The sequence below is a fragment of the Pipistrellus kuhlii genome, unplaced genomic scaffold, assembly GCF_014108245.1.
Source record: "Pipistrellus kuhlii isolate mPipKuh1 unplaced genomic scaffold, mPipKuh1.p scaffold_m20_p_21, whole genome shotgun sequence".
Classification (NCBI taxonomy): domain Eukaryota; kingdom Metazoa; phylum Chordata; class Mammalia; order Chiroptera; family Vespertilionidae; genus Pipistrellus; species Pipistrellus kuhlii.
The window spans coordinates 9,606,415-9,629,471 of NW_023425520.1; the positions used below are offsets into that span (position 1 = coordinate 9,606,415).

At 59.8% G+C, this 23,057-nt stretch overlaps 1 protein-coding gene across 1 annotated transcript in view; it reads left to right on the top strand.

The window, feature by feature from the left end:
- Nucleotides 1–23,057, top strand: part of OBSCN (obscurin, cytoskeletal calmodulin and titin-interacting RhoGEF) — a 169,425-nt gene that overhangs the window by 109,080 nt on the left and 37,288 nt on the right. Inside the window, 22 exon segments of the mRNA XM_036450609.2 lie at nt 827–1,093; nt 1,191–1,454; nt 1,769–2,032; nt 4,450–4,713; nt 5,246–5,509; nt 5,850–6,113; nt 6,656–6,919; nt 7,214–7,477; nt 7,817–8,080; nt 8,622–8,885; nt 9,227–9,490; nt 10,259–10,522; nt 10,680–10,946; nt 11,050–11,322; nt 12,414–12,610; nt 12,757–12,832; nt 18,351–18,623; nt 19,089–19,364; nt 19,621–19,908; nt 20,016–20,291; nt 20,889–21,262; nt 22,012–22,882. Coding sequence (XP_036306502.1) covers nt 827–1,093; nt 1,191–1,454; nt 1,769–2,032; nt 4,450–4,713; nt 5,246–5,509; nt 5,850–6,113; nt 6,656–6,919; nt 7,214–7,477; nt 7,817–8,080; nt 8,622–8,885; nt 9,227–9,490; nt 10,259–10,522; nt 10,680–10,946; nt 11,050–11,322; nt 12,414–12,610; nt 12,757–12,832; nt 18,351–18,623; nt 19,089–19,364; nt 19,621–19,908; nt 20,016–20,291; nt 20,889–21,262; nt 22,012–22,882 — 6,342 coding nt within the window.

Here is a 23,057-nt window from a genome sequence, read left to right on the forward strand (position 1 = left end):
CCTCTCTGTCTTTGCCCTCTCGGTGTCTGTGTGTATGTGTGTGTGTGGGGGGGGGGGGGCGGGGGGGACGGTGTTGTGCTTTGTCTGGCTCTGTCTCTCCACAGCTCATCCTCCCCTCACTGCTTCTCCCCATCTCTGGGTCTGGGTCTCTGCTGCTGAGAGAACCTTTCTCACCCTCTGCTGGTCTCCTGACTGCCAGTATCTTTTGTACTTTATTCCTCACTTTGCCTTGTCTTCTGACATCTCTCCTCCCTCCTCCGGGCCTGACTTATCTCCACCAGCCTGGGCTGTGTAACAAATACCACAGACATGGCAGCTCAAACACCTGTCATTTCTCTCTCCCAGGCCTGGAGCCTGGATGTCTGGGACCCAGGTGTGGGCAGGGCTGGTCCCCTGGACGCCTCTGTCCTTGCTGTGTGGGTGGCCACCTCCTCCTGTGTCCTCCCTGGGCTGTCCCTCTGTGTCTGTGTCCTGATCTCTTCTTCTTATAATGATGCCAGTCACATGGGATTAGAGCCCATTCTGGTGATCTCACTTCACCTTCATCACGTCTTTAAAGGCTCGGCTTCCCAATGCAAGAACCATCTGAGGTCCTGGGGTTGGGGCTCCCATGAGTGAAGGGGGGCACAATGCAGCTCATGACACCCCACCCTTCTGTGCTCTTTGGTTTGGCTCCTCCTCCTGGAGGGTCCCCGGCACTAGCCCCTGGTGTAGAAGGGTGGGGTGGGCCCCCCGCACCCTGCCGGTCCCTGCAGCCCTCCTCAACTGTGGGGGAGCCCCGGGTGCATGCGGGAGCGAGGACAAGCTGAGCCTGCGCCTTCCACAGCGCGGCCGGTGCACTTCCGGGAGGGCCTGAAGGACGCGGAGGTGCTGGAGGGCGGTGCTGCCACCCTGCGCTGCCAGCTGTCCTCGGTGGCCGCGCCCGTGGAGTGGCGCTGCAGAGATGAGGTCCTGCGGCCGGGAGGCAAGTACAGGATGCGGCAGGAGGGCACCTTGCTGGAGCTGGTGGTCCGGGACTTGCAGCCCGGCGACAGCGGGCAGTACGTCTGTTGCTTCGGGGACCAGACAACCTCAGCCACGCTCACCGTGAAGGGTACGCGTGCCCCTGCCCTGCCCGTGCAGCCCCGTTGGTATCCTTCGTCCCCGGTAGGAGGATGAGGATGAGCTTCTCTGTCTCTGACCCTCCACAGCCCTGCCTGCCGAGTTCATAGGAAGACTGAGGAGCAAGGAGGCCACGGAAGGGGCCGTGGTAACGCTGCGCTGCGAGCTGAGCAAGGAGGCCCCCGTGGAGTGGAGGAAGGGGCCCGAGACCCTCAGAGCTGGGGACAGAGTCAGCCTGAGGCAGGAAGGGGCCGTGTGTGAGCTGGAGATCCGTGGCCTCGTGGTGGCGGATGCCGGGGAGTACTCGTGCGTGTGTGGGCAGGAGAGGACGTCGGCCACACTGACCGTCAAAGGTAAAGACCGTGTGTGGCCACGCAGAGCTGTGCTTTGCTGTCCGATTACTCTCTTCATGACGTCTGCCTGCACGCATTCCATGTTCTCTGCTGTCTCAGTGTCGTTTGCTTCCCATCATTCCACAGAATCCCTTCCACCTTCCGGCGTTGTGCAAACCACGAGAAACCTGCACCTAGGCCACTTCTCGCTGCTGTGTCACTGATGGTTTTGTCCTGTTTCCTGTCAGTGTCTGCGTCAAGTCCTCTGTCCTGTTAGGTCCTGCTCCAAAGCTCTTCACAGAATCTAATGTTCTGTGTCTGTTTGGCCTCCACAGTCCTGCCTGCCGAGTTCATAGGAAGACTGAGAAGCAAGGAGGCCACGGAAGGGGCCACAGCCACACTGCGCTGCGAGCTGAACAAGGCGGCCCCCGTGGAGTGGAGGAAGGGGCTGGAGACCCTCAGAGCTGGGGACAGAGTCAGCCTGAGGCAGGAAGGGGCCGTGTGTGAGCTGGAGATCCGTGGCCTCGTGGTGGCGGATGCCGGGGAGTACTCGTGCGTGTGTGGGCAGGAGAGGACGTCGGCCACACTGACCGTCAAGGGTAAAGACCACGTGTGGCCACATGAAACAGTGGCTCTGTGTCTGAGAGCTTGGGCAGATCCCTTTCCACCTCCTGTGTCTCCGGCGATCCTGCAGCAGGAGTCTTAGCACATAGCTGTGTGAGGCCTTCCCGGATACAGATCAGAAAACAAGGTCTTTCACAGGGTCACCTCTGGGGACGGAGGGAGCGGGGGCAAGGGGAGTGTAGCCGCACAACACAAATGGCAGGATACAGTCCTCTTGAGGAGGCCATGCCAGCATGGATTAGGAAGTAGATCTAAGTGTGGCCCTTGATGCAGAGATGCCGGGAGGAAGCCAAGCATGCATGACTGGCCATGGCAGAGCCATAGAGGTGATGTGGGTCCACTGTCTAAGACTGGGCGCCATGGGAGGTAAGGCAGCTGTAGAGGGTGAGGTAGTGGTGTGGGTGTGAAGACTGAGGATGAGGTGAGGTGGGTGTGAGGGGAGGAGGAAGTGAGGTGGCTGTGGGAGGGGAGAAGGAGGAGGTGAGGTGGCTGTGGGAGGGGAGGAGGAGGAGGTGAGGTGGATGTGGGAGGGGAGGAGGAGGTGAGGTGGGTGTGGGTGGGGAGGAGATGATGAGGTGGGTGTGGGAGGATGAGAGGAGGGGAGGTCTGAAATGGTGGAAGGACAGGGAGGGCTGGGTTGAAGAGCACAGCCCTAGCCAGGAAGGGATGGTCCATGCCAGAGTGGAGGGTCTGTGACTGGTTTCTGTGGCTAGTGGGCAGGTGGGCATCCTCTCTGGGTTGGGCTCTGCTGCGTCTTGTGTTGTGGTGGGTCTGGTGCAATAGCAGGGGGCTTGCTGGGTGTGGGCAGGTGGTCTCGAGTTAACTGAGAGCCCACGTTGAGGGTTGGAGTAGGGGCTCACTCAGCTGGAGTTGGTGGGCTGGCCCATGGATTAGGTAGATGGTAGGCACCCCAGAAAGAAAACAGGTGGGTGTCCCCTCTCATCAGAGCAGCCCCTGTGAAGGGCGTCTTGCCTGTGACCCTGGGGCCACACTTCCAAAAGGTACCTGTGTTGCCAGCTTGGTATGTGTGGCCTGTTTCTTGCCTGCAAACTGCAGCATCCAATGGTCTGTGTGTCCATCTGACCCTCCGTAGTCCTGACCCCCCAATGCACAAAAGTCCTGGGTCCTTAGATGGCCATGGAGGTGCCATGTCCGTGCTGCACATGTCTGTGAATTGTGAAGGGTTCCCCCATGAAGTGACGGAACAGACCTGAGACCCTCAGTGTTGGGGAATCAGGACCGGGCCCGGCCATAGTGAGGTATGTATGGCTGGCAGTCTGGTGACAGGTCAGGGGGTCCAGGTCTTCAGGGGCCTGGGTCTTCAGGGGCCCTCCTGAGGTCCTGGCCCCTCCTGAAGGGCAAGTAGATGGACAGAGACAGATGTCCTAGGAGGACCCACAGAGCAACATCGATGAAGGAGCCCGGGCAGGGTGGGCCTCAGAAAGGGCAGAGGGAAGGGCTCCTCTGCAGGTGTGAGGGCCGCCAGTCATGGGCCTCCAGACCCGCTCAGAGACAAGGTGGACAGCGAAGAAGAGGATTCTGAATGGCCATCATGTGCACGATGTTCAAACCTTGGGGGAGAAGCCACCACCATGACTCACTGGGCTGCACGAACAGAGCACTGCAACTCCAGCAGGGACGCACTGTGCCTTGTGCTAGTCAGACTTCCCGGGAGACCAAAGGAGCATGGGCTCCGAGGGCTTCACTCACCCAACAGCCAGAGCACAGGATCTGCAGTGACAAGCTACAGGTGGCTCCAGAGAGCTGCTTCTACTAGGGTGGGGGTTCCCAGGACACCGGTACTGGGGTGACAAGCTCATGGACCTTCCTGGCCGGGGTGTTCCTTACTCTGGTCTGTCCAGCTCTGGCCTCAAGAGCTACAGGAGGTGATGAGGAGTGAGCGCGGATGCAAACTCGTGGGAGAGATGTAGGCAGCCCTTTCCACGTCTCCTTCTCCAGCCGTGGAGTGGGCCATGGCTACGGTGTTATCTCAGCAACCTGGTGTGGCAAGTGAGGGGTCTTGACTCTGACCTCAAATGAAGTCTGAGGCAGGACAAGTAACAGAAGATTCCAGATTACATCCTTCTGGTCACCGTCCCTGTCCATTGAAATTATGGCCATTTCCCTGTGTCTGTCCTGGTGAGAGGTCCCCACTGAGCATCCAATGGTCTGCGTATCCATTGAGGTTCAGCTCCTCCTCGCCACTGGGGTTCAGCTCCTCCTCATCATTGGCCTCCACCTGGATGGGCACCACTTCCCCCCACTGTGTCCATGTGTTCATGAGTCCACGTTTGCTCCAAAGTGTGTTTCAATGTCAAGTGTCCATGTCTTGTTCAAACCCCCAAGTTCCCCAGGCAGTCTGATGTTTTCTGGGTCCTTCTGACCTCCCTAGCTCTGCCTGCGAAGTTCACAAAGGATTTGAGAAATGAAGAGGCCACCGAAGGGACCACAGCCACACTTCTCTGCGAGTTGAGCAAGGAGGCACCCGTGGAGTGGAGAAAGGGGCTTCAGACCCTCAGAGCTGGGGACAGAGTCAGCCTGAGGCAGGAAGGGGCTGTGTGTGAGCTTGAGGTCCGTGGCCTCATGGTGGTGGATGCCGGGGAGTACTCGTGCGTGTGCGGGCAGGAGAGCACGTCGGCCACACTGACCATCAAGGGTAACAACTGTGACCAAACAGAGCCCTATTTTGGTGTCCGGTTACTTGTTTCATGACATCTATCTGCACTCTTTCCATGTTCTCTGCTGTCTCAGTGTCGTTTGCTTCCCATAATTCCACAGAGTCCCTTCCACCTTCCGGGCTGTTGTGCAACCACGAGAAACCAGCATGTAGGCCATTCTTCATCCCTCGTTTCACCACTGGTTTTGTTCTGTTTCCTGTCAGAGTCTGTGTCACCTGGTCCATCCAGTCATGTCCTGCCCCAAATTTCCCCACAGAATCTGTTTCACTGTCATTCCAGCCCTCCCAGCCCTGTCCACCAGTTTCATATAAAGCCTGTGGCCTGAGGCGTCCATGAAAGTGGCACAGCCCTGCTGTTCACAGCTGGTTGAAGGGCGCCACCATGCACAATGTGACTGGGCACACCCAGCATGTAGCTCATGTCCACATGGGTCTTATGTCTCCTCTGTGCTGTCCACGTCTTACCCATGGCTCATATGTGTGATTGTGCCCATATCTTTCTGACTCCCAGCCCTGCCCGCCAAGTTCACAAAGGGTCTGAAAAAGGAAGAGGCCATGGAAGGGGCCACAGCTACACTGCGCTGCGAGCTGAGCAAGACAGCCCCCGTGGAGTGGAGGAAGGGGATGGAGACTCTCAGAGCTGGGGACAGAATCAGCCTGAGGCAGGATGGGGCCGTGTGTGAGCTGGAGATCCGTGGCCTCGTGGTGGCGGATGCCGGGGAGTACTCATGCGTGTGCGGGCAGGAGAGCACGTCGGCCACACTGACCATCAAGGGTAAAGTCTGCATATGGCCTCAGGGACCAGTGGATTGGTGTCTGCACATTTCTACTCTGTCAACACCTGCTCCCTTGTAGCATCCATGTTTATGTCTCCAACTGGGGACCCCGAGCATCTCCCAGCTTCATCTCTCCGTCCAGAGGTTCCGATGTCCATGTGTAGTCTTTTGGGTCTACTGTTCCTCTTTTCTCTTTGCCTTTGTCACCATCTGTGCATTTGTTCTCAAGTTCACGTGATGGCCAATAGCAGTTTGTGTGGTCCTTGTGAGTGTCCTTGTCCTGGACACAGAGTCCCACAGGCAGTCTGAAGTTCCCTGTGTCATTCTGACCCTCCCCAGCCCTGCCTGCGAAGTTCACAAAGATTCTGAGGAAGGAAGAGGCCACAGAAGGGGCCGTGGTAATGCTGCGCTGTGAGCTGAGCAAGGCCGCTCCCGTGGAGTGGAGGAAGGGGCTGGAGACCCTCAGAGCAGGGGACAGAGTCAGCCTGAGGCAGGAAGGGGCCGTGTGTGAGCTGGAAATTTGTGGCCTGATGTTGGCAGATGCCGGGGAGTACTCGTGCGTGTGCGGGCAGGAGAGCACGTCGGCCATGCTGACCATCAGGGGTAAAGACTGTGTGTGGCCAAGCAGAGCCCTGTTTTGGTGTCTGGCTCCTTGTTTCATGACATCTGCCTGCACTCATTCCATGTTCTCTGCTGTCTCAGTGTTGTTTGCTTCCCATAATTCCACAGAGTCCCTTCCACCTTCCGGGCTATTGTGCAACCACGAGAAACCAGCATGTAGGCCACTCCTCATCATTTCATGTCACCACTGGTTTTGTTCTGTTTCCTGTCAGAGTTTGTGTCACCTGGTCCATCCAGTCATGTCCTGCCCCAAATTTCCCCACAGAATCTGTTTCACTGTCTTTCCAGTCATCCTGGTCCTGTCCACCAGTTTCATACAAAGCCTGTGGCCTGAGGCATCCATGAAAGTGGCACAGCCCTGCTGTTCACAGCTGGTTGAAGGGCGCCACCATGCACAATGTGACTGGGAACACCCAGCATGTAGCTCATGTCCACATGGGTCTTATGTCTCCTCTGTGCTGTCCACGTCTTGTCTTACCCATGGCTCATATGTGTGATTGTGCCCATATCTTTCTGACTCCCAGCCCTGCCCGCCAAGTTCACAAAGGGTCTGAGGAAGGAAGAGGCCATGGAAGGGGCCACAGCTACACTGCGCTGCGAGCTGAGCAAGACGGCCCCCGTGGAATGGAGGAAGGGGATGGAGACTCTCAGAGCTGGGGACAGAATCAGCCTGAGGCAGGATGGGGCCATGTGTGAGCTGGAGATCCGCAACCTCCTGGTGGCAGATGCCGGGGAGTACTCATGCGTGTGCGGGCAGGAGAGCACACTGGCCACGCTGACCGTCAGGGGTAAAGACCGTGTGGACCAATAGCTTGGTGTCTGCAGAGATCTTCTTCTGCTCTGTAGGACTACGGGGCAGGGTTTCTCCTTGAGCATCTCCCCGCTGTGGCCAATTTCATGTCCTGATATTTGTGTCGTCCTTTGTCTCCTCTGTTCCTCTCCTCCATTTGCCTCTGTCACCATCTGTGCATTCGTTCTCATTGACACTATGACCCTTTGCAGTTTCTGTTGTCCTTGTGGGTGTCCTTGTCTTGGACACAGAGTCCCACAGACAGTCTGAAGTTCTCTGTGACCTTCTGCAGCCCTTCCCGCAAAGTTCATGAAGAGTCTGAGGAAGGAAGAGGCCATGGAAGGAGCCACAGCCACACTGCACTGCGAGCTGAGCAAGGAGGCCCCTGTGGAGTGGAGGAAGGGGCCCGAGACCCTCAGAGTTGGGGACAGAATCAGCCTGAGGCAGGATGGGGCAGTGTGTGAGCTGGAGATCCGCGGCCTCGTGGTGGCGGATGCCGGGGAGTACTCATGCGTGTGCGGGCAAGAGAGCACGTCGGCCACACTGACCATCAAGGGTAAAGTCTGCATATGGCCTCAGGGACCAGTGGCTTGGTGTCTGCACATTTCTACTCTGTCAACACCTGCTCCCTTGTAGCATCCATGTTTATGTCTCCAACTGGAGTCCTTGAGCATCTCCCAGCTTCATCTCTCTGTCCAGAGGTCCTGATGTCCATGTGTAGTCCTTTGTGTCTAATGTTCCTCTTGTTCCATTTGCCTCTGTCACCATCTGTGCATTCGTTCTCATTGACACTGTGGCCCTTTGCAGCTTCTGTTGTCCTTGTGGGTGTCCTTGTCCTGGACACAGAGTCCTGCAGACAGTCTGAAGTTCTCTGTGTCACTCTGACCCTCCCCAGCCCTGCCCGCGAAGTTCACAAAGATCCTGAGGAAGGAAGAGGCCACGGAAGGGGGCACAGCCACACTGCGCTGTGAGCTGAGCAAGACAGCCCCCGTGGAGTGGAGGAAGGGGCTGGAGACCCTCAGAGCTGGGGACAGAATCAGCCTGAGGCAGGAAGGGGCCGTGTGTGAGCTGGAGATCCGTGGCCTCGTGGTGGCGGATGCCGGGGAGTACTCGTGCGTGTGCGGGCAGGAGAGGACATCGGCCACACTGACCATCAGGGGTAAAGACCGTGTGTGGCCAAACAGAGCTGTGCTTTGGTGTTCAGTTACCCGCTTCATGACATCTGCCTGCACTCATTCCATGTTCTCTGCTGTCTCAGTGTCGTTTCTTCCCATAATTCCACAGAGTCCCTTTCACCTTCCGGGCTGTTGTGCAAACCATGAGAAACCAGCATGTAGGCCACTTCTCATCCCTTGTGTCACCACTGGTTTTGTTCTGTTTCCTGTCAGAGTTTGTGTCACCTGGTCCATCCAGTCATGTCCTGCCCCAAATTTCCCCACAGAATCTGTTTCACTGTCTTTCCAGTCATCCTGGTCCTGTCCACCAGTTTCATACAAAGCCTGTGGCCTGAGGCATCCATGAAAGTGGCACAGCCCTGCTGTTCACAGCTGGTTGAAGGGCGCCACCATGCACAATGTGACTGGGAACACCCAGCATGTAGCTCATGTCCACATGGGTCTGATGTCTCCTCTGTGCTGTCCACGTCTTGTCTTACCCATGGTTCATATGTGTGATTGCGCCCATATCTTTCTGACTCCCAGCCCTGCCCGCCAAGTTCACAAAGGGTCTGAGGAAGGAAGAGGCCATGGAAGGAGCCACAGCCACACTGCACTCCGAGCTGAGCAAGACGGCCCCCGTGGAATGGAGGAAGGGGATGGAGACTCTCAGAGCTGGGGACAGAATCAGCCTGAGGCAGGATGGGGCCGTGTGTGAGCTGGAGATCCGTGGCCTCGTGGTGGCGGATGCTGGGGAGTACTCATGCGTGTGCGGGCAGGAGAGCACGTCGGCCACACTGACCATCAAGGGTAAAGTCTGCATATGGCCTCAGGGACCAGTGGATTGGTGTCTGCACATTTCTACTCTGTCAACACCTGCTCCCTTGTAGCATCCATGTTTATGTCTCCAACTGGGGACCCCGAGCATCTCCCAGCTTCATCTCTCCATCCAGAGATTCCGATGTCCATGTGTAGTCTTTTGGGTCTACTGTTCCTCTTGTTCCTTTTGCCTCTGTCACCATCTGTGCATTTGTTCTGAAGTTCATGTGATGGCCAATAGCAGTTTGTGTAGTCCTTGTGAGTGTCCTTGTCCTGGACACAGAGTCCTGCAGACAGTCTGAAGTTCCCTGTGTCACTCTGACCCTCCCCAGCCCTGCCCGCGAAGTTCACAAAGATCCTGAGGAAGGAAGAGGCCACGGAAGGGGGCACAGCCAAACTAAGCTGCGAACTGAGCAAGGTGGCCCCCGTGGAGTGGAGGAAAGGGCTGGAGACCCTCAGAGCTGGGGACAGAATCAGCCTGAGGCAGGATGGGGCCGTGTGTGAGCTGGAGATCAGTGGCCTCATGGTGGCGGATGCCGGGGAGTACTCGTGCGTGTGCGGGCAGGAGAGCACGTCGGCCACACTGACTGTCAAGGGTAAAGGTTGTCTGTGGCCATGTAGCCTCATTTGGGTTCCATAGTCCTCTCCTTGTCTTTTGCATCCACACTGGGTACCAATGGCCACTCCCTCATCTCTGCCTTTAACAATTTCCCTCTGTTTGCTGTCTGCTTTCCTATCACTTTGTTGTCCAGTGTCCTGGTGTCTCGGTACTGATCTCCATCCACATGACCTCACTAGGCCAATTTTCATGGTAAAGATAGAATTCCAGCTTGTCCGTCTTCCTGTCCTAATCTGTTTACCTTTTCTCCTTTCTATCCTCTAGTCAGGATCTGAGGGATGGCCCTGTGTTAGGGTTCTGAGGGGACCCCCTGGCCTTGATTGCCTGATGGGACACAGCTCTGCTTATGGGCATCCAAGGTGGAGGCTGGCATGAGATTCGCCTGGTTAGATCCGGATCTTCTCCCGAAGCTCCCACCATGGACCCTCCTTTCCTTTGAAGTGGACCCAGATCCATGATGCCCATTCCTACCCCAGTCTCCTGGGACATGTGGCAATGGGTCCATTGGGCAGCCAGACAGCTGGGGTGAAGCTGGGAGCCATGCCTGACCTAGGTTATCAGGAGGGTTGACTGGTGTAGGGGACTGTCTCCTAGCTGGGTGTGTGTGTGGGGGGTGGGGGGGCCTGTCTCCTAGCTGGGTGTGGGGGGGGCGGTTGGCTGTCTCCTGACTGGGTGTGTGGGGGGCCTGTCTTCTGACTGGGTCTCTAGACTGACCCTGTCTCCCCTCTGCCCATCCACCCCGCAGCCCCGCCATCGGTATTCAGGGAGCCCTTGCAGAACCTGCAGGCTGAGGAAGGCACAGAGGCTAGCCTGCGATGTGAGCTGTGCGAGCCCAGGGCTGTGGTCTGGAGCAAGGGTGGCCTGGAGGTGCAGGCCGACGGGCACCGGGAGCCACGGCAGCAGGGCTGCCTGGTGGAGCTGGTGCTGCGGGACCTGCGCTGGGAAGATGCGGGCGAGTACACCTGCACCTGTGGCTCCCAGGCCACCAGTGCCACCGTCACCGTCACAGGTGGGACCCAAGATGGACTCTGCCCTCTGCACAGGCCCTGCATGCTTCGGGGAGCCCTCTGGGCTGCAGTCCAATTTGAGGGTCCCTGGCTCGGGCAGGGCTGGTGGGTGGACCTGACCTGATGTTCGGTTGACCCTACATTCCCCGCTTCCTACAGCTGCACCTGTGCGGTTCCTCCGGGAACTGCAGGCTCAGGAGGTGGATGAGGGTGGGACAGCACGCCTGTGCTGCGAGCTGAGCCGGGCAGGCGCCAGTGTGGAGTGGCGCAAGGGCTTGCTGCAGCTCTTCCCCTGCGCCAAGTACCAGATGGTTCAGGAGGGCGTGACCGTAGAGCTGCTGGTGCATGATGCAGAGCAGGAGGACGCCGGACACTACACCTGTGACACAGGCCACGCACAGAGCACTGCCAGACTCTCAGTTCGTGGTGAGCTACCCACTGGTCCCTGCCTTCCCCGGGACCCTCAGACCCTGTGGAGGAGGGTGGGGTATCTTGCTCTGAACTTCTAAGTCCCTCTCGGGTCCCCCAGCTCCCAGGCCCATGTTCCAGGCTGAGCTGCAGGACGCAGAGCAGGAGGTGGGCAGCCTGGCCCGGCTGTGCTGCCAACTGAGTGAGGTGGAGCCTGGGGCCCGTGTGCAGTGGCTCAAGGAGGGTGTGGAGCTGCACACTGGCTCCAAGTACGAGATTCGTCACCAGGGGACCACGTGTGAACTGCTGATCCACGGGGTCGAAGCCAAGGACTCGGGCCAGTATGCCTGTGTGGTGGGTGGCCAGAAAACCGTGGCTTCTGTCAAGGTCAGAGGTGAGCCCTTCCCTAATAGCTGCCCTGTGACCCCCTCTCTCCAGGTGCTGTCCCAAGGGTGGCTCTCAGGCCCCTGGGGTTACAAGCTCTCTCTTCTCATTTCGTCATCACTCCCCTGTCTACAGAGGGAAAAGGGAGGCTGTGGCCCCAGGATGCTGCCCTGCCTCCTGCCCCTAGTCGGCAGGTAGGACAGCCTGAGTTGGGCTGCCCTCTCTGAGCCCCTGCCTGTCTGTGTGAAGGTCTTGCCTTCCTGATGTCCCAGCCAGGGCAGGGCTGACCGCGGGGTGGGGATGGAAAGAGGCAGCTCCCCACTCAGCAGCCCCTTGCCTACTTCCTCCTAACAGAGATGCCTGAGCCCATCTTGGCCCCCAGGGGTCTCTGTTTGTAGCAAATCAGGTGATGAATGCTATGTGAGGCAGATAGAGGGGACAGGACAAGCATGTGAGAGTATCCGGGAAGGCTTCCTGGAAGAGGGAGAGTTAGAGGTTCACCTGGGTGCTCAGGCCTGACTGGTAAAGGGTCCCATCACCCACACCCCAGAGTCTGAGGTAACCATGGTGTGAGGCCTGGTTGACATGGAGGTGCAGGCTGACAGGGAGGTGAAGTTCAGCTGTGAGGTGTGAGCGCAAGGGCCACAGCTGCCCAGGGTGCCTCCAGGGCCTGTTGCTGCAAAGCAGCAAGGCGGCAGAGGTGGCTGTGCAGGGCGCCCACACCACATGCTGCAGCTGAAGGGTGTGACATGAAGTTCAAGCACAGACTCCTTCCACGTGGGCCCCCACAAGTCCTCAGCCCAGCTCACTGTCCGTGGGAGTGGGTGAGGTGGCTGCCCCTCTCAACACACTCGGAGCCCAAATGTGGAGACCCTGTTGGGAGACAGGCAGACTGCAAGGATCCCTGCTTTGGGGATTGGGAACTAGCCCCATGCATGGATGGTTCTGAGGTGGCTCGGGACGCAGGGTTGAGTGGTACCCTGTATGCTTATCTACAGAAAGTGGGGTGGGGTGCTGGGGGCAGCCTCCAGAACTGGGAGGTGCTCCTGACAGTGGAGCATCCCAGCTGCTGAGGCTGATGCCACACTTCCCTTGGTGCAGCCCCCCAGGTGACCATTCTGGAGCCCCTGCAGGATGTGCAGCTCAGTGAGGGCCAGGACGCCCACTTCCGATGCCGGCTGTCCAGGGCCTCTGGCCAGGAGGTTCGCTGGGCCTTGGGAGGAGTGCCCCTGCAGGCCAATGAAATGAATGACATTACAGTGGAGCAAGGCACTCTCCACACGCTCACTCTACACAAGGTGGGACCCTGGGACCTGCCTCCATCCACATGCTCCCGGGAGCGTGGGAGGAGAAGGTTCCAACCCCATTGGATTGGCCTAGGGAGGTGTCAGGAGACACTGTCTGAACAGGCTGCCAGGCTGAGACCCCATCTCCACTCCCACAGGTGACCCTCGAGGATGTTGGAACCATCAGTTTCCAGGTGGGCTCATGTAGCTCAGAGGCCCAGCTGAAGGTCACAGGTGGGCAGCCCCCTCCCACACCTGGCAAGGTGATGTCTCCATGACCCTCCCTAGTCAAAGATCTGTTGGGGGTGGTGTGGTCAGAAACCCAGGTCTTCCAGCAGTTATCTTGCCCTGGGTGGCAGTTTTCCAACCCCTGACTGCCAAAGCCATGAACTGGATAGCCCACTGAGGTGGGCTGGTGAAGATCATCTTGGTAGATTCTGGAGTGCATGTGGAGTCCCTGTGTGGGGGTTAACGCTGTCTGTAGGAGGGAGGTGGGGAGCCTGGCCATGGGAGCAGGGAATTGAGCCCTAAGGTGAAAGCTACTCCTAAGGCACAGGTCATCTTAACACACATGTGCATACTTGACAGGCTCCCAGGTGATTATGCAATAGCATACCTGTGACATGTGTACAGTTTTGGGGTGTAGTGTAGTTGGCCTCAGGCATGCAAACAGAATTTTAAGAACCTTCAACTTAGATTATACCTTGTCTGCAGAGTTGGTTATTCTTGAGTATCCCTCTCCTGCTGTTCTACTCCTGGTTCTCACACCAGTCCCATTCATCTAACCAACTGTCTACCATCCATTCACCACTCATCCCTCATCCACCCACCCACCATCCATCCATCCACCATACTTCATCATTCATTCATCCATTCATCCATTCATCCAACATGTAGCATCCATTCACCATCCACCATCTATCCATCCATCCACCATCAATCCATCCAGTACTGATCTGTCTTCCATCTATTATAGCTACCATAAACCCATCCATTCATTTGTTCACCTATCCATTCATCCATTCACCATCTACCATCCATTGAACAAATGCTCTAAGCCTCGACCTTTGTCTAAGTCTCAGATCTTCAGAGGGGCCAGGTGCAGCTTTGCCATCAGGGATCCCCAATCCCCTGGGATAATTGCACATTAGAGACAAAGCATGTCCCAGGTCTTCAGGGGTGAACAGATATGGCGAGTTCTGTGGCCTCTGGTGCGAGGAAAGACTCTGTGGTCTGTGGGAAAGGCCTCAAGTTGAATGGTGGGAGAGGGGCAGTGTCTCAGGTATTGTGATCTGGCTGGGCCACAAAAGGCTTTGTGGGTTCATCAGGGTGGTTGGTTGTGAGGGGGGACGTGGAGATGGGTTGGGACTTATGGGTCTTGCTGAGGGTTGTGCCTTGACCCCTGTCAGCCAAGTCCCAGCCTGTGCCTACTGGCCTGTGTGCAGACACCTGGCCATGTCCTCGGGGGAAGGAAATGCCCTGGGGTGTCCTGGTAGGTATTACATGGACCAGCTTAGGAACAGTGCTGGAAGTGGAATGGAGAGCTGATGGAGCAGTCAGGGACTGTCAGATGTGCCCTCTCAGAAGAGGCTGGAGTGGTGGTGCGTGCCCAGGAAGGGCTTGGGGAGGTTTCTGAGGAGGGCTTAGCTGGGGCAGGTGTGGGGGCACAGATCAGGCAGCAGCCACGGTGGGGAAGTCCCTGCACTAGGGCCTGCTGTGTGCTGGGGCAGAAAGGAGTTGCCAGGGGCATTAGGGCTGTGGAATTTTAGGGCTGGGGACCACAGGTGACATCTGGCCATGTGGCCTTCTGGGAATATAAGAAGCATCTGCTTCCACACCTGCAGGGATGTAAGGCTTACTACCTGAGGCAGACCCCACCCTCTCAGAGTGGCAGCCCCACAGCCTCTCCTCCCCATCCCCCCTCATAGCCATGTGGCTTGGGACTTGTCATTCTGATTGTTGAAGAGGCTGTGGGTGCATGTCTGCCTTCTGTGTATTTTTGTGAAAACAGATGTATTCTGGAGCGGGGTGTGAGTTCAGGGACACTGAGTCCACTCTCTGTGAGTGGTTTGAATGTATCATTCCGTGAGCAGGGTGGGATAGTTGGCCCAAGTTGATCTCTAATCCCCAGTGCCAGGGATCCCCCAATGTGTATACCCCCCACATAGTCCTGTGGGCCCAGGGCACCCCAGCCTGCCCTCCTATTGCCCTCTTGTGCAGAGGCAGCACCATGCCTGGTACGTGGCTTGCAGAATGTGGACGTCTTTGCGGGGGATGTGGCCACGTTCTCCTGTGAGGTGTCCTGTGCGGGTGGGCCTGAGGCCTGCTGGTGGCTGGATGGGACTCTGCTGCAGGACAGCCCCCAGACTGCCATCTGCGTGCATGATGGGACGGTTCATTCCCTCACGCTATCGGGCCTGGGGATTGCCGACTCAGGCACCGTCACCTTCCGTGCAGGGCCCCTGGTCTCCACGGCCAAGTTATTAGTCAAAGGTACCAGCCAATGGGACCCCGCCCGCACTAATGCTTCTGCCATCGTTGCTCCCGCAAGCTTCCTGCAGGCTCCGGGGCAGGGGTTGGGGACTGGCATTGCTCCACACGTGCCATGTGTGGACACTCACACATGTGTGGAAGGCTACTTCATGCCCACCTGCTCGTGGGACCCTGGGTGCTGGTGCCACCTGGTCACCACTCTGCAGCTGCACCTTCTCAGGCGTATACCCAGAGGGCAGCCTTCCCACCTTGCCCCAGCCTGTCCTACCCCTGCTCGAGGCTGCTTACACCGCCGTGGTTTAGGTTGGGGGTCTTGTGCTCTTTTGGGACAGAGCTAGCCTTTGGGGAGGGCAGTGGGATGCCAAGGGCCCCTCAGTCCACTCCCAGTTGGGTGCTCCTGGGACGGCCGCTGGTGTGGTTTCACCCGGCGTGTTTGCAGAAGGGTTTGCACCGTTGAAGAGTGAATGGACATGCCCCCAGGTCCAAGGAGCAGCCCATGTATTGAGCAGGATTTTTCCAGGTGGAGATGGATGGCACCCCCTAAAGGAGTGGAAAGGCCCCTGAGAAAGGGACAAGCTGGGATGGGGGTGCTGGGTCCCAGCAAATGCTGAGGGCGCCTGAACTTTCAGGAGGCATTGTGTCCCTGCTGGTGCCCCGTGCTCCCCAGGGCCAGGGAGGAAAGGGCCTAGGAGGTCAGAGGGGTCAGGAGGGATAGAGGCGTCTGCCGAGGGTGGGGTGTGGAGAGGCAAGGCTTGCAGTATGTGAGGGACCTGGGCCACCACGGCTAGTTCCTTTCCTGCCGAAGCCCCTCGCTTGCTTGCCGATGAACTGCTGCTGCTGACCGCAGAGGGGGGTAGGCGCTGGTCACACGGCTCAGGCTTACACGTGCCCGGCGTGTTGGCCGACAGATCCCGCAGTGGAGGTGGTCAGTGCCATGCAAGACCTGGCGGTGGAGGAGGGTGGCCCGGCCGAGCTCCTCTGCCAGTACTCGCGGCCGGTGCAGGCCACGTGGAAGATGGACGAGCAGGAGGTGCGCGCCGACGGGCGTCGCGTCATCATAGAGCAGGACTGGACCGTGGCCAGGCTGTCCTTCAGGCCAGCCTTGCCCTCCGACAGTGGCATCTATTCTTGTGAGGCTGCGGGCACCCGAGTGGTGGCTCTGCTGCAAGTGCAAGGTGAGGCCGCCCAGCAGGCAGCCCAGGCCCAGCAGGCTTCGGCATGGTCCCGGCCAATACGCAATGGTGGAGCATCGGGCGGGGCAGCCAGCAGTGTGTGACCGCGCCAGTATTAGGAAGATGGGATCTGAGCAGTAGGTCCTGCTGAAGCTGGCTGGGCCCTGGACCCACCCATCCAGACCCCACCCCTCCTCAAGCAGCCCGATAGCACAGGGTGGCCAGATAGACCCTGGGCAGAGACTGCACCTAAAGAGCCTGCATCCAAAACACCGGGGAGGTCGAGGCAGGCAAGGAAGCAGCCTCCGGGCGGGTGAGCAAGCAGCCCTGGGGCTGCAGGACCCTCCGCGGGGCTCTACATGGGGCTGTGCCCCCACATCCTGGGCTCAGATCCCAGCTCTGCCCCTTCCCAGGCTGTCACTTCAACAAGCCCCATGTCGCTGAGAGGATATGCTGTTGGGGAAGCAGGAGCAGAGAACAGTGGCCGCCCCCCTGTGTGGAAGGAGCTTTGAGTGGCTGAAGCCACTTGATCTCTGGGAAAATCGGAACCGTCCCTGGTGGGGAGTGAGCCGGAGAGTGAGAGGGTTGTCGGGGCCAGCCAAGCTGGGTAGCAGGTGTGAGCAGGTGAGACCAGTCTCCCACTGGCCTCACAACCCCTCCCCCTCCCCCCATTCCCTCACTAGTTCAACAGCTAAGTTTTATAAACATTTTTGGGGAGCACCTGTGAGCATATCAGGGAACAAACAAAACTCCCTTATTCCCAGCAGCACCCTGACATCCTCATTGGAAATGTGATTGGAGCAGTGTGTCCCCGGCCTGGGGGGTGGGTCTGGGGCTCCTGGACATCTGGGTAGAGTCTGCAGCCACAGACAGGGCCACATGGAGAAGGAAGCAGTGTAAGGAAGGGGGGCAGTAGGGCTCAGGGGCTTGCTGCTGCTTTAAAATCTGGGGGTTTATCCAACACAATGGTGACATCCTTGGGGAGGAAGTAAGGGTGAGCTCCAGCAATGACCTCACCGGCCTCCCCTTGCTCTTCCTCTCCCCCTTCCTCCTCACCCCGTCCTGTCTCCGTCAGCTGGTCCTGATCATGCCACCCAGCAGAATGGAATCAGATGCCTAAGTCCCTGTCAGCTCTAACGTGGGGAGGGGAGGGGCCGGGCCACGGAGGAGTCTGCTCTGTTGAGGGAAAGCAGTGGGAGTGGGATGTGGGCAGCCCAGCAGGTCCTCTGTTCTGAGTCACCCTCCTCACCTCATTCCCTGGGCCCCTGTCCAGAGCAGACACCCCTGCCTATAGCATGGGCCTGGATGCTAACCGATCTGGGAGGCTGCATCCTGGCTGTGTGTGGGTTCCGTCTGGGGCACAGATCCAGACAGCAGTTGGGGCTGTGGGCTCGGACCTCCAGCTCAGTGACTGTGGCGGCTCCCTGGCTGCCATGTGGGTCAAACTCAGACCTTTCCTGGCATCTAGGCCAGCCCCGGGCCACCCGGAGCTCCTTTCCTGCCTGCTCTCACCACCTGGCCCGTTGCCTCTTTCACCCCGCTGGCTGACTCCCCGCTGGCCCCCTCCTTCATTCCCATTGCAGCGTCCCCTCCTGTCACTCCTCTTGGCTGGATGCCTGTCCTGGAAACGGTGCTAGGAGGTGACAAGCCTCACAGTCAGGCTCTGAGTTCATGGCCTCCGTGGAAAACGCATGACCATTAACTGTAGACTCTCGGGCTTTGTAGGAGAGAACAGAGAGGGCGGGGGAAGGTGGCAGAGGTCTCTCAGGTCCCAGTGAGTGAGAGTAGCAGCCCAGCAGGTCTGATTAGCAGTGGCCCGGAGACAGCGGAAAGGGGGACGGTAAAGCCCCACCTGCAGCCAGGGCAAGGGTGGGAGCACTCATGAGGCTTCTCTCTGGTGCGGTGGGAAGACCCCGTCCTGACACTAGCATGGTGATGGTGTGGAGGCGGGCAGGGCCTGGGGAGGACATGCAGGAAGGCTCCACATCACTGGTGGCCCGCTGTTTGGCCCTGTGTCATGGGGGGCACTTCTTTGCGGCCTGGGCAGTGAGGGCTCCCACGCCCTGAGTCACCCCTCCATCCTCCAGCCAAGAACACAGTGGTGCGTGGCCTGGAGAACGTGGAGGTGCCCGAGGGGGGCGAAGCACTGTTCGAGTGCCACCTGTCCCTGCCGGAGGTGGCCGCGCACACCTGGCTGCTGGATGACCAGCCCGTGTCCAGCTCGGAGAACGCCGAGGTGGTCTACTTCGAGAACGGCCTGCGGCACCTGCTGCTGCTCAAAAACCTGCGGCCTCAGGACAGCTGCCGGGTGACCTTCCTGGCTGGGGACGTGGTGACCTCTGCGTTCCTCACCGTCAGAGGTGGGTGTGCGGGTCGGGGTCTCTGCGACCCTCCCACGGGATACCCTGTTGAAGGGATGAGGAGGGGTTGGGAGAGTCTCTTAGACCCTTCCCACTATGGGATAGGGGTGTGGCCATGGTCTCTGAGACCCTCCCACCAGATGCCAGGGTGCAAGGAGAACCAATGGCCACAGGGGGCGTGGGTCACTCAGACCCCTTCCACCAGATACTGCCTTCATGAGGGGCAGGTGGGCTGTTAAGGGGGGCTGTTGGTCTCTGAAGCTCCATCCCACTGGAGGCTTGGAATTTGGAGAACAATGACCTCAGAGATCCGATCTCTAAGACCCCTCGCTCGGGAGCTGGGCCCCGATTTGGCTGGGAAGTAGAGGGGCGGGGGGGGGGGGGCAGGGGAAGGTCTCCCAGTACCCGGAGGCCACCGTCCTGGTCTGTGCTGGTCCCCAGCTCACGCCCCGGCCCCGCCCGCAGGCTGGCGCCTGGAGGTCCTGGAGCCCCCGAGGGACGCGGCCGTGGGCGCAGGGAGGCAGGCCCACTTCAGCTGCACGCTCAGCGAGGCGGTGCCCGTGGGCGAGGCCACCTGGTACATCAACGGGGCCGCCGTGCAGCCGGACGATGAGGACTGGACGGTGACCGCGGACGGCAGCCACCACACGCTGCTGCTGCGCCGCGCCCGGCCGCACCACGCGGGCGAGGTCACCTTCGCCGCCCGCGACGCCGTGGCCTCCGCGCGGCTCACCGTGCTGGGTGCGTGGCTCGGGTGCTGGACGCCCCCATGGGTGGGTAGGGGCGGCGGCTCCAGATCCAGGAGCTACTGCAGGCTCTCCGCGTCCCCCACCCAGGCGCACAGCCCTGGCTCCCGGGACGGGAGCCCAGGCACCACGGGCACAGGCCTGGGGGGTGATCTGTCCACCCTCACTGCACCCCAGAATCAGACCCTAGGGCGGGACGGCCGGAGCCTCCTATGAGAGAATGGAGACCAAACTGACCGCCCTCCCCGCAGGCCTCCCGGACCCCCCGGAGGACGCCGAGGTGGTGGGGCGCAGTGACCGCTCTGTGACGCTGTCCTGGGTGGCCCCCGCCAGCGACGGCGGTGGTGGCCTCCGTGGCTACCGGGTGGAGATGAAGCCGTCGGCCACTGGGGAGTGGCAGCTGTGCCACGAGCTGGTGTCCGAGCCCGAGTGCGTGGTGGACGGCCTGGCCCCTGGGGAGACCTACCGCTTCCGCGTGGCGGCCGTGGGCCCCGCGGGCGCCGGGGAGCCCGTGCACCTGCCCCAGACAGTGAGGCTCGGTGAGCTGCTGCCCGGTCCTGGCAGATAAGGGTGGGGGTCCAGCCTGGAGCTCTCGGCCTCCCTAAACTGGAAGGTTGGCGCGTCCTTACTGATGGCTCATCCTCAGCAGAGGCCCCGGAACCTGCGCCCGCGCCCCGCGCCCTGGAGAGCCGGCAGGTGGCGCCCGGCCAGGACCTGCGTCTGGAATGTGAGGTGCCCGAGGCTGGAGAGGTCGTCTGGCTGAAGGGCACGGAGCGCATCCAGCCCGGGGGCCGCTTCCAGGTTCTCTGCCAGAGTGGGCGGCAGACGCTGGTGATCCGGGGCTTCTCGGCGGAGGACCAGGGCGAGTACCGCTGCGGCCCTGCCAGGGATCCCGTCTCTGCCTCTGCCAGGGCCTTCCAGGGTGCGTCCTCCGGGGCCTGGCATGCGGGAGTGGAGGAGTTGGGGGGGACCCTGGGGTGAGGGGAGGACCCCCATAGCAAGGGGTCCACTTGGGGAGTTGGCCTCACACCAAGGGAAACTGAGGCTTGCTGGGGAGGCGCACAGACCCTGCACGGCTCAGCCCCATGTCCGAGCCCACATCTCTGGTGCCTTAGGCTGCACCTCCTCCCTGAATGCGATCCCGGCCATCACAGTCCTGGAGACCCACTGCTGGTCCCTTAAGTCCTCAGGCCCTGTGCTCTGAGGCCCCCTCAGGCCCTGTGCTCCTCCCCCTGAACTGTGCCCCCTCCCCCCTGCACTGTGCCCCCTCCCCCCTGCACTGTGTCCTCCCCCCTGCACTGTGAGCCTCCCATGACCTCAAGCATCGCCCCCCTCACTCTGAGGACTGAGGCCTGAGCAGGGGAAGTTGAGGCCCAGGAGAGCGGCTTGGAGCCTCTGAAACCTTGTAAGGGCTGTGCCATCTGGGCTTTCCAGATGGTGGGCAGCAGAGGCCTATTGAGGGGAACCACGGTCGGCAGCCCAGTTCCCACCGGGCTGACCAGTCTCCCGCTGTCCACAGTGGTGCTGACCCCAGGATCCAGAGAGGAGGTCCCTGCACAGCCCAGCCTGCCCCCCGAGGCGGCCCAGGAGGGTGACCTGCACCTGCTGTGGGAGGCGCTGGCTCGGAAGCGCCGCATGAGCCGGGAGCCCACGCTGGACTCCATCAGCGAGCTGCCTGAGGTGGACGGGCGCCATCAGCGCCTGCGGCAGGAGACGGAGGACCTGGCCCCGGACCTGTCTGAGGACTACTCCACCGCCGACGAGCTGGCACGCACTGGTGAGGCCGACCTCTCACACACCAGCTCTGACGACGAGTCCCGGGCGGGCACTCCTTCCCTGGTCACCTACCTCAAGAAGGCTGGGAAGCCTGGCACCTCGCCACTGGCCAGTCAGGTGAGCCTCCAGCCTGGCCTGAAGGGAGGCGTGGGTGTCTCAGATCTTTACCACTCATTGTCCAGCCACGCATCATCTTATCCACCATTCACCATCCACCGACCCATCCGTTCAATAACCCTTTGTTCATCCATCCGTCATCATCCATTTATCCCTCCATCAGCCATCCACTTATCCATTCATGCATCTATCACCACCAACCTACCTACCCATCCATGCACCTCCATTTATCACTATCTATCCACACACTCACCCATCTGCCCACCCACCCACCATTCACCATCCATCCATTCATTCGCTGTCCATAGGTCTATACCACCCATTTATCCATCCATCCATCCATTCAACCATCACCATTCCTTTATTAATCCATCTGCCATCCATTTAACCACTTACCTATTCATTCAGCCATCATGCATCTTTCATACATTTATTTATCCATCCACTGATGCACCCATCCCCCATTTCCCTGAAGAGCTGGAGCTGGCCCCTCTATAGTGCTCCTCACAACCCTGTGAGTCTCCATCCTGGTGTAAAGTGATTTCAGGGAAGGTGGGCTTGATTTTTGTGACAACCGGAGCCATCAAGCCTCTGGCTTCAGTGAAGGTAGTGCAGCTGCCAGCAGCAGAGGCAGAGTGGCCTGCTGGAGCTGGGATCAGACCAGGTTCTGCCTCCAGCCTACCCCGGAGGCCCCTGCCCATCCTTTCCCTGATCCGGGCCTCATTTCTCTACCCGATCTGTGCACACAGGGTGGGGCTCCAGCAGTCCCATCGGGAAAGCTGCAGAAGCAGCCAAAACAGCCTGCTACAGTGAGCCCACCGCCAGGAGACCTGACTATTGAGGACCTCAGCGACCCATCTCTGGACAAGGCGGCCATGAAGATCCAGGCTGCCTTCAAGGGTTACAAGGTGCGGAAGGAGATGAAGCAGCAGGAGGGGCCTGTGTTCCGGAGCACGTTTGGCGACACCGAGGCACAGGTGGGGGACATCTTGCGTCTGGAGTGTGTGGTGTCCAGCAAGGCAGACGTGCAAGCTCGTTGGATGAAGGACGGTGTGGAGCTGACGGACGGCAGGCACCACCACATTGACCAGCTCAGGGACGGCACCTGTGTTCTGCTGGTCACTGGCGTGGGCCACGCCGATGCGGGCTGCTACACCTGCCAGGTGAGCAGCAAGTTTGGCTGCACGGTCCACAGCGCCCACGTGGCGGTCAGCGGGACGGAGAGTGAGGCCGAGAGCTCCTCTGGCGGAGAAGTGGACGACACCTTCCGCCGGGCAGCCCGGCGGCTGCACCGCCTCTTCCGCACTAAGGGCTCCACCGAGGTTTCCGAGGAGGAGATCTTCCTGAGCGCCGACGAGGGCTCGGGGGAGCCTGCGCAGCCTGGGGACTGGCAGACGTACCGCGAGGATGAGCACTTGGTTTGCATCCGCTTTGAGGCCCTGGCCGAGGCCCGTCGGGCGGCCACCCACTTCCAGGAGATGTTCAACATGCTAGGCATTGGGGTGGACATCAGCCTCTCAGAGCAGGGACCCCGGGGGGTGGAGGTACGCATCGCCAAGGTGGCCCTTGCCCCCACAGCGCCTTCAGAGCCAGTGCCCAGCTCGCGGACCACAGAGGCTGGTGAGTCTGTGAGCCACTTGGGGTGGGGCGGGAGAGGATGGGCGGTAGAGGAGGGGCGAGGCTGGTAAGTGACCAGGGTCAGCTGAGAGGTCAGGGCGTTGGCTGGGTCCCAGCTTCTGGCTCTTGGCAGATTCTGAGCGCGAGGCCTCCAACCCTGGACTCCCAGCCACAATGC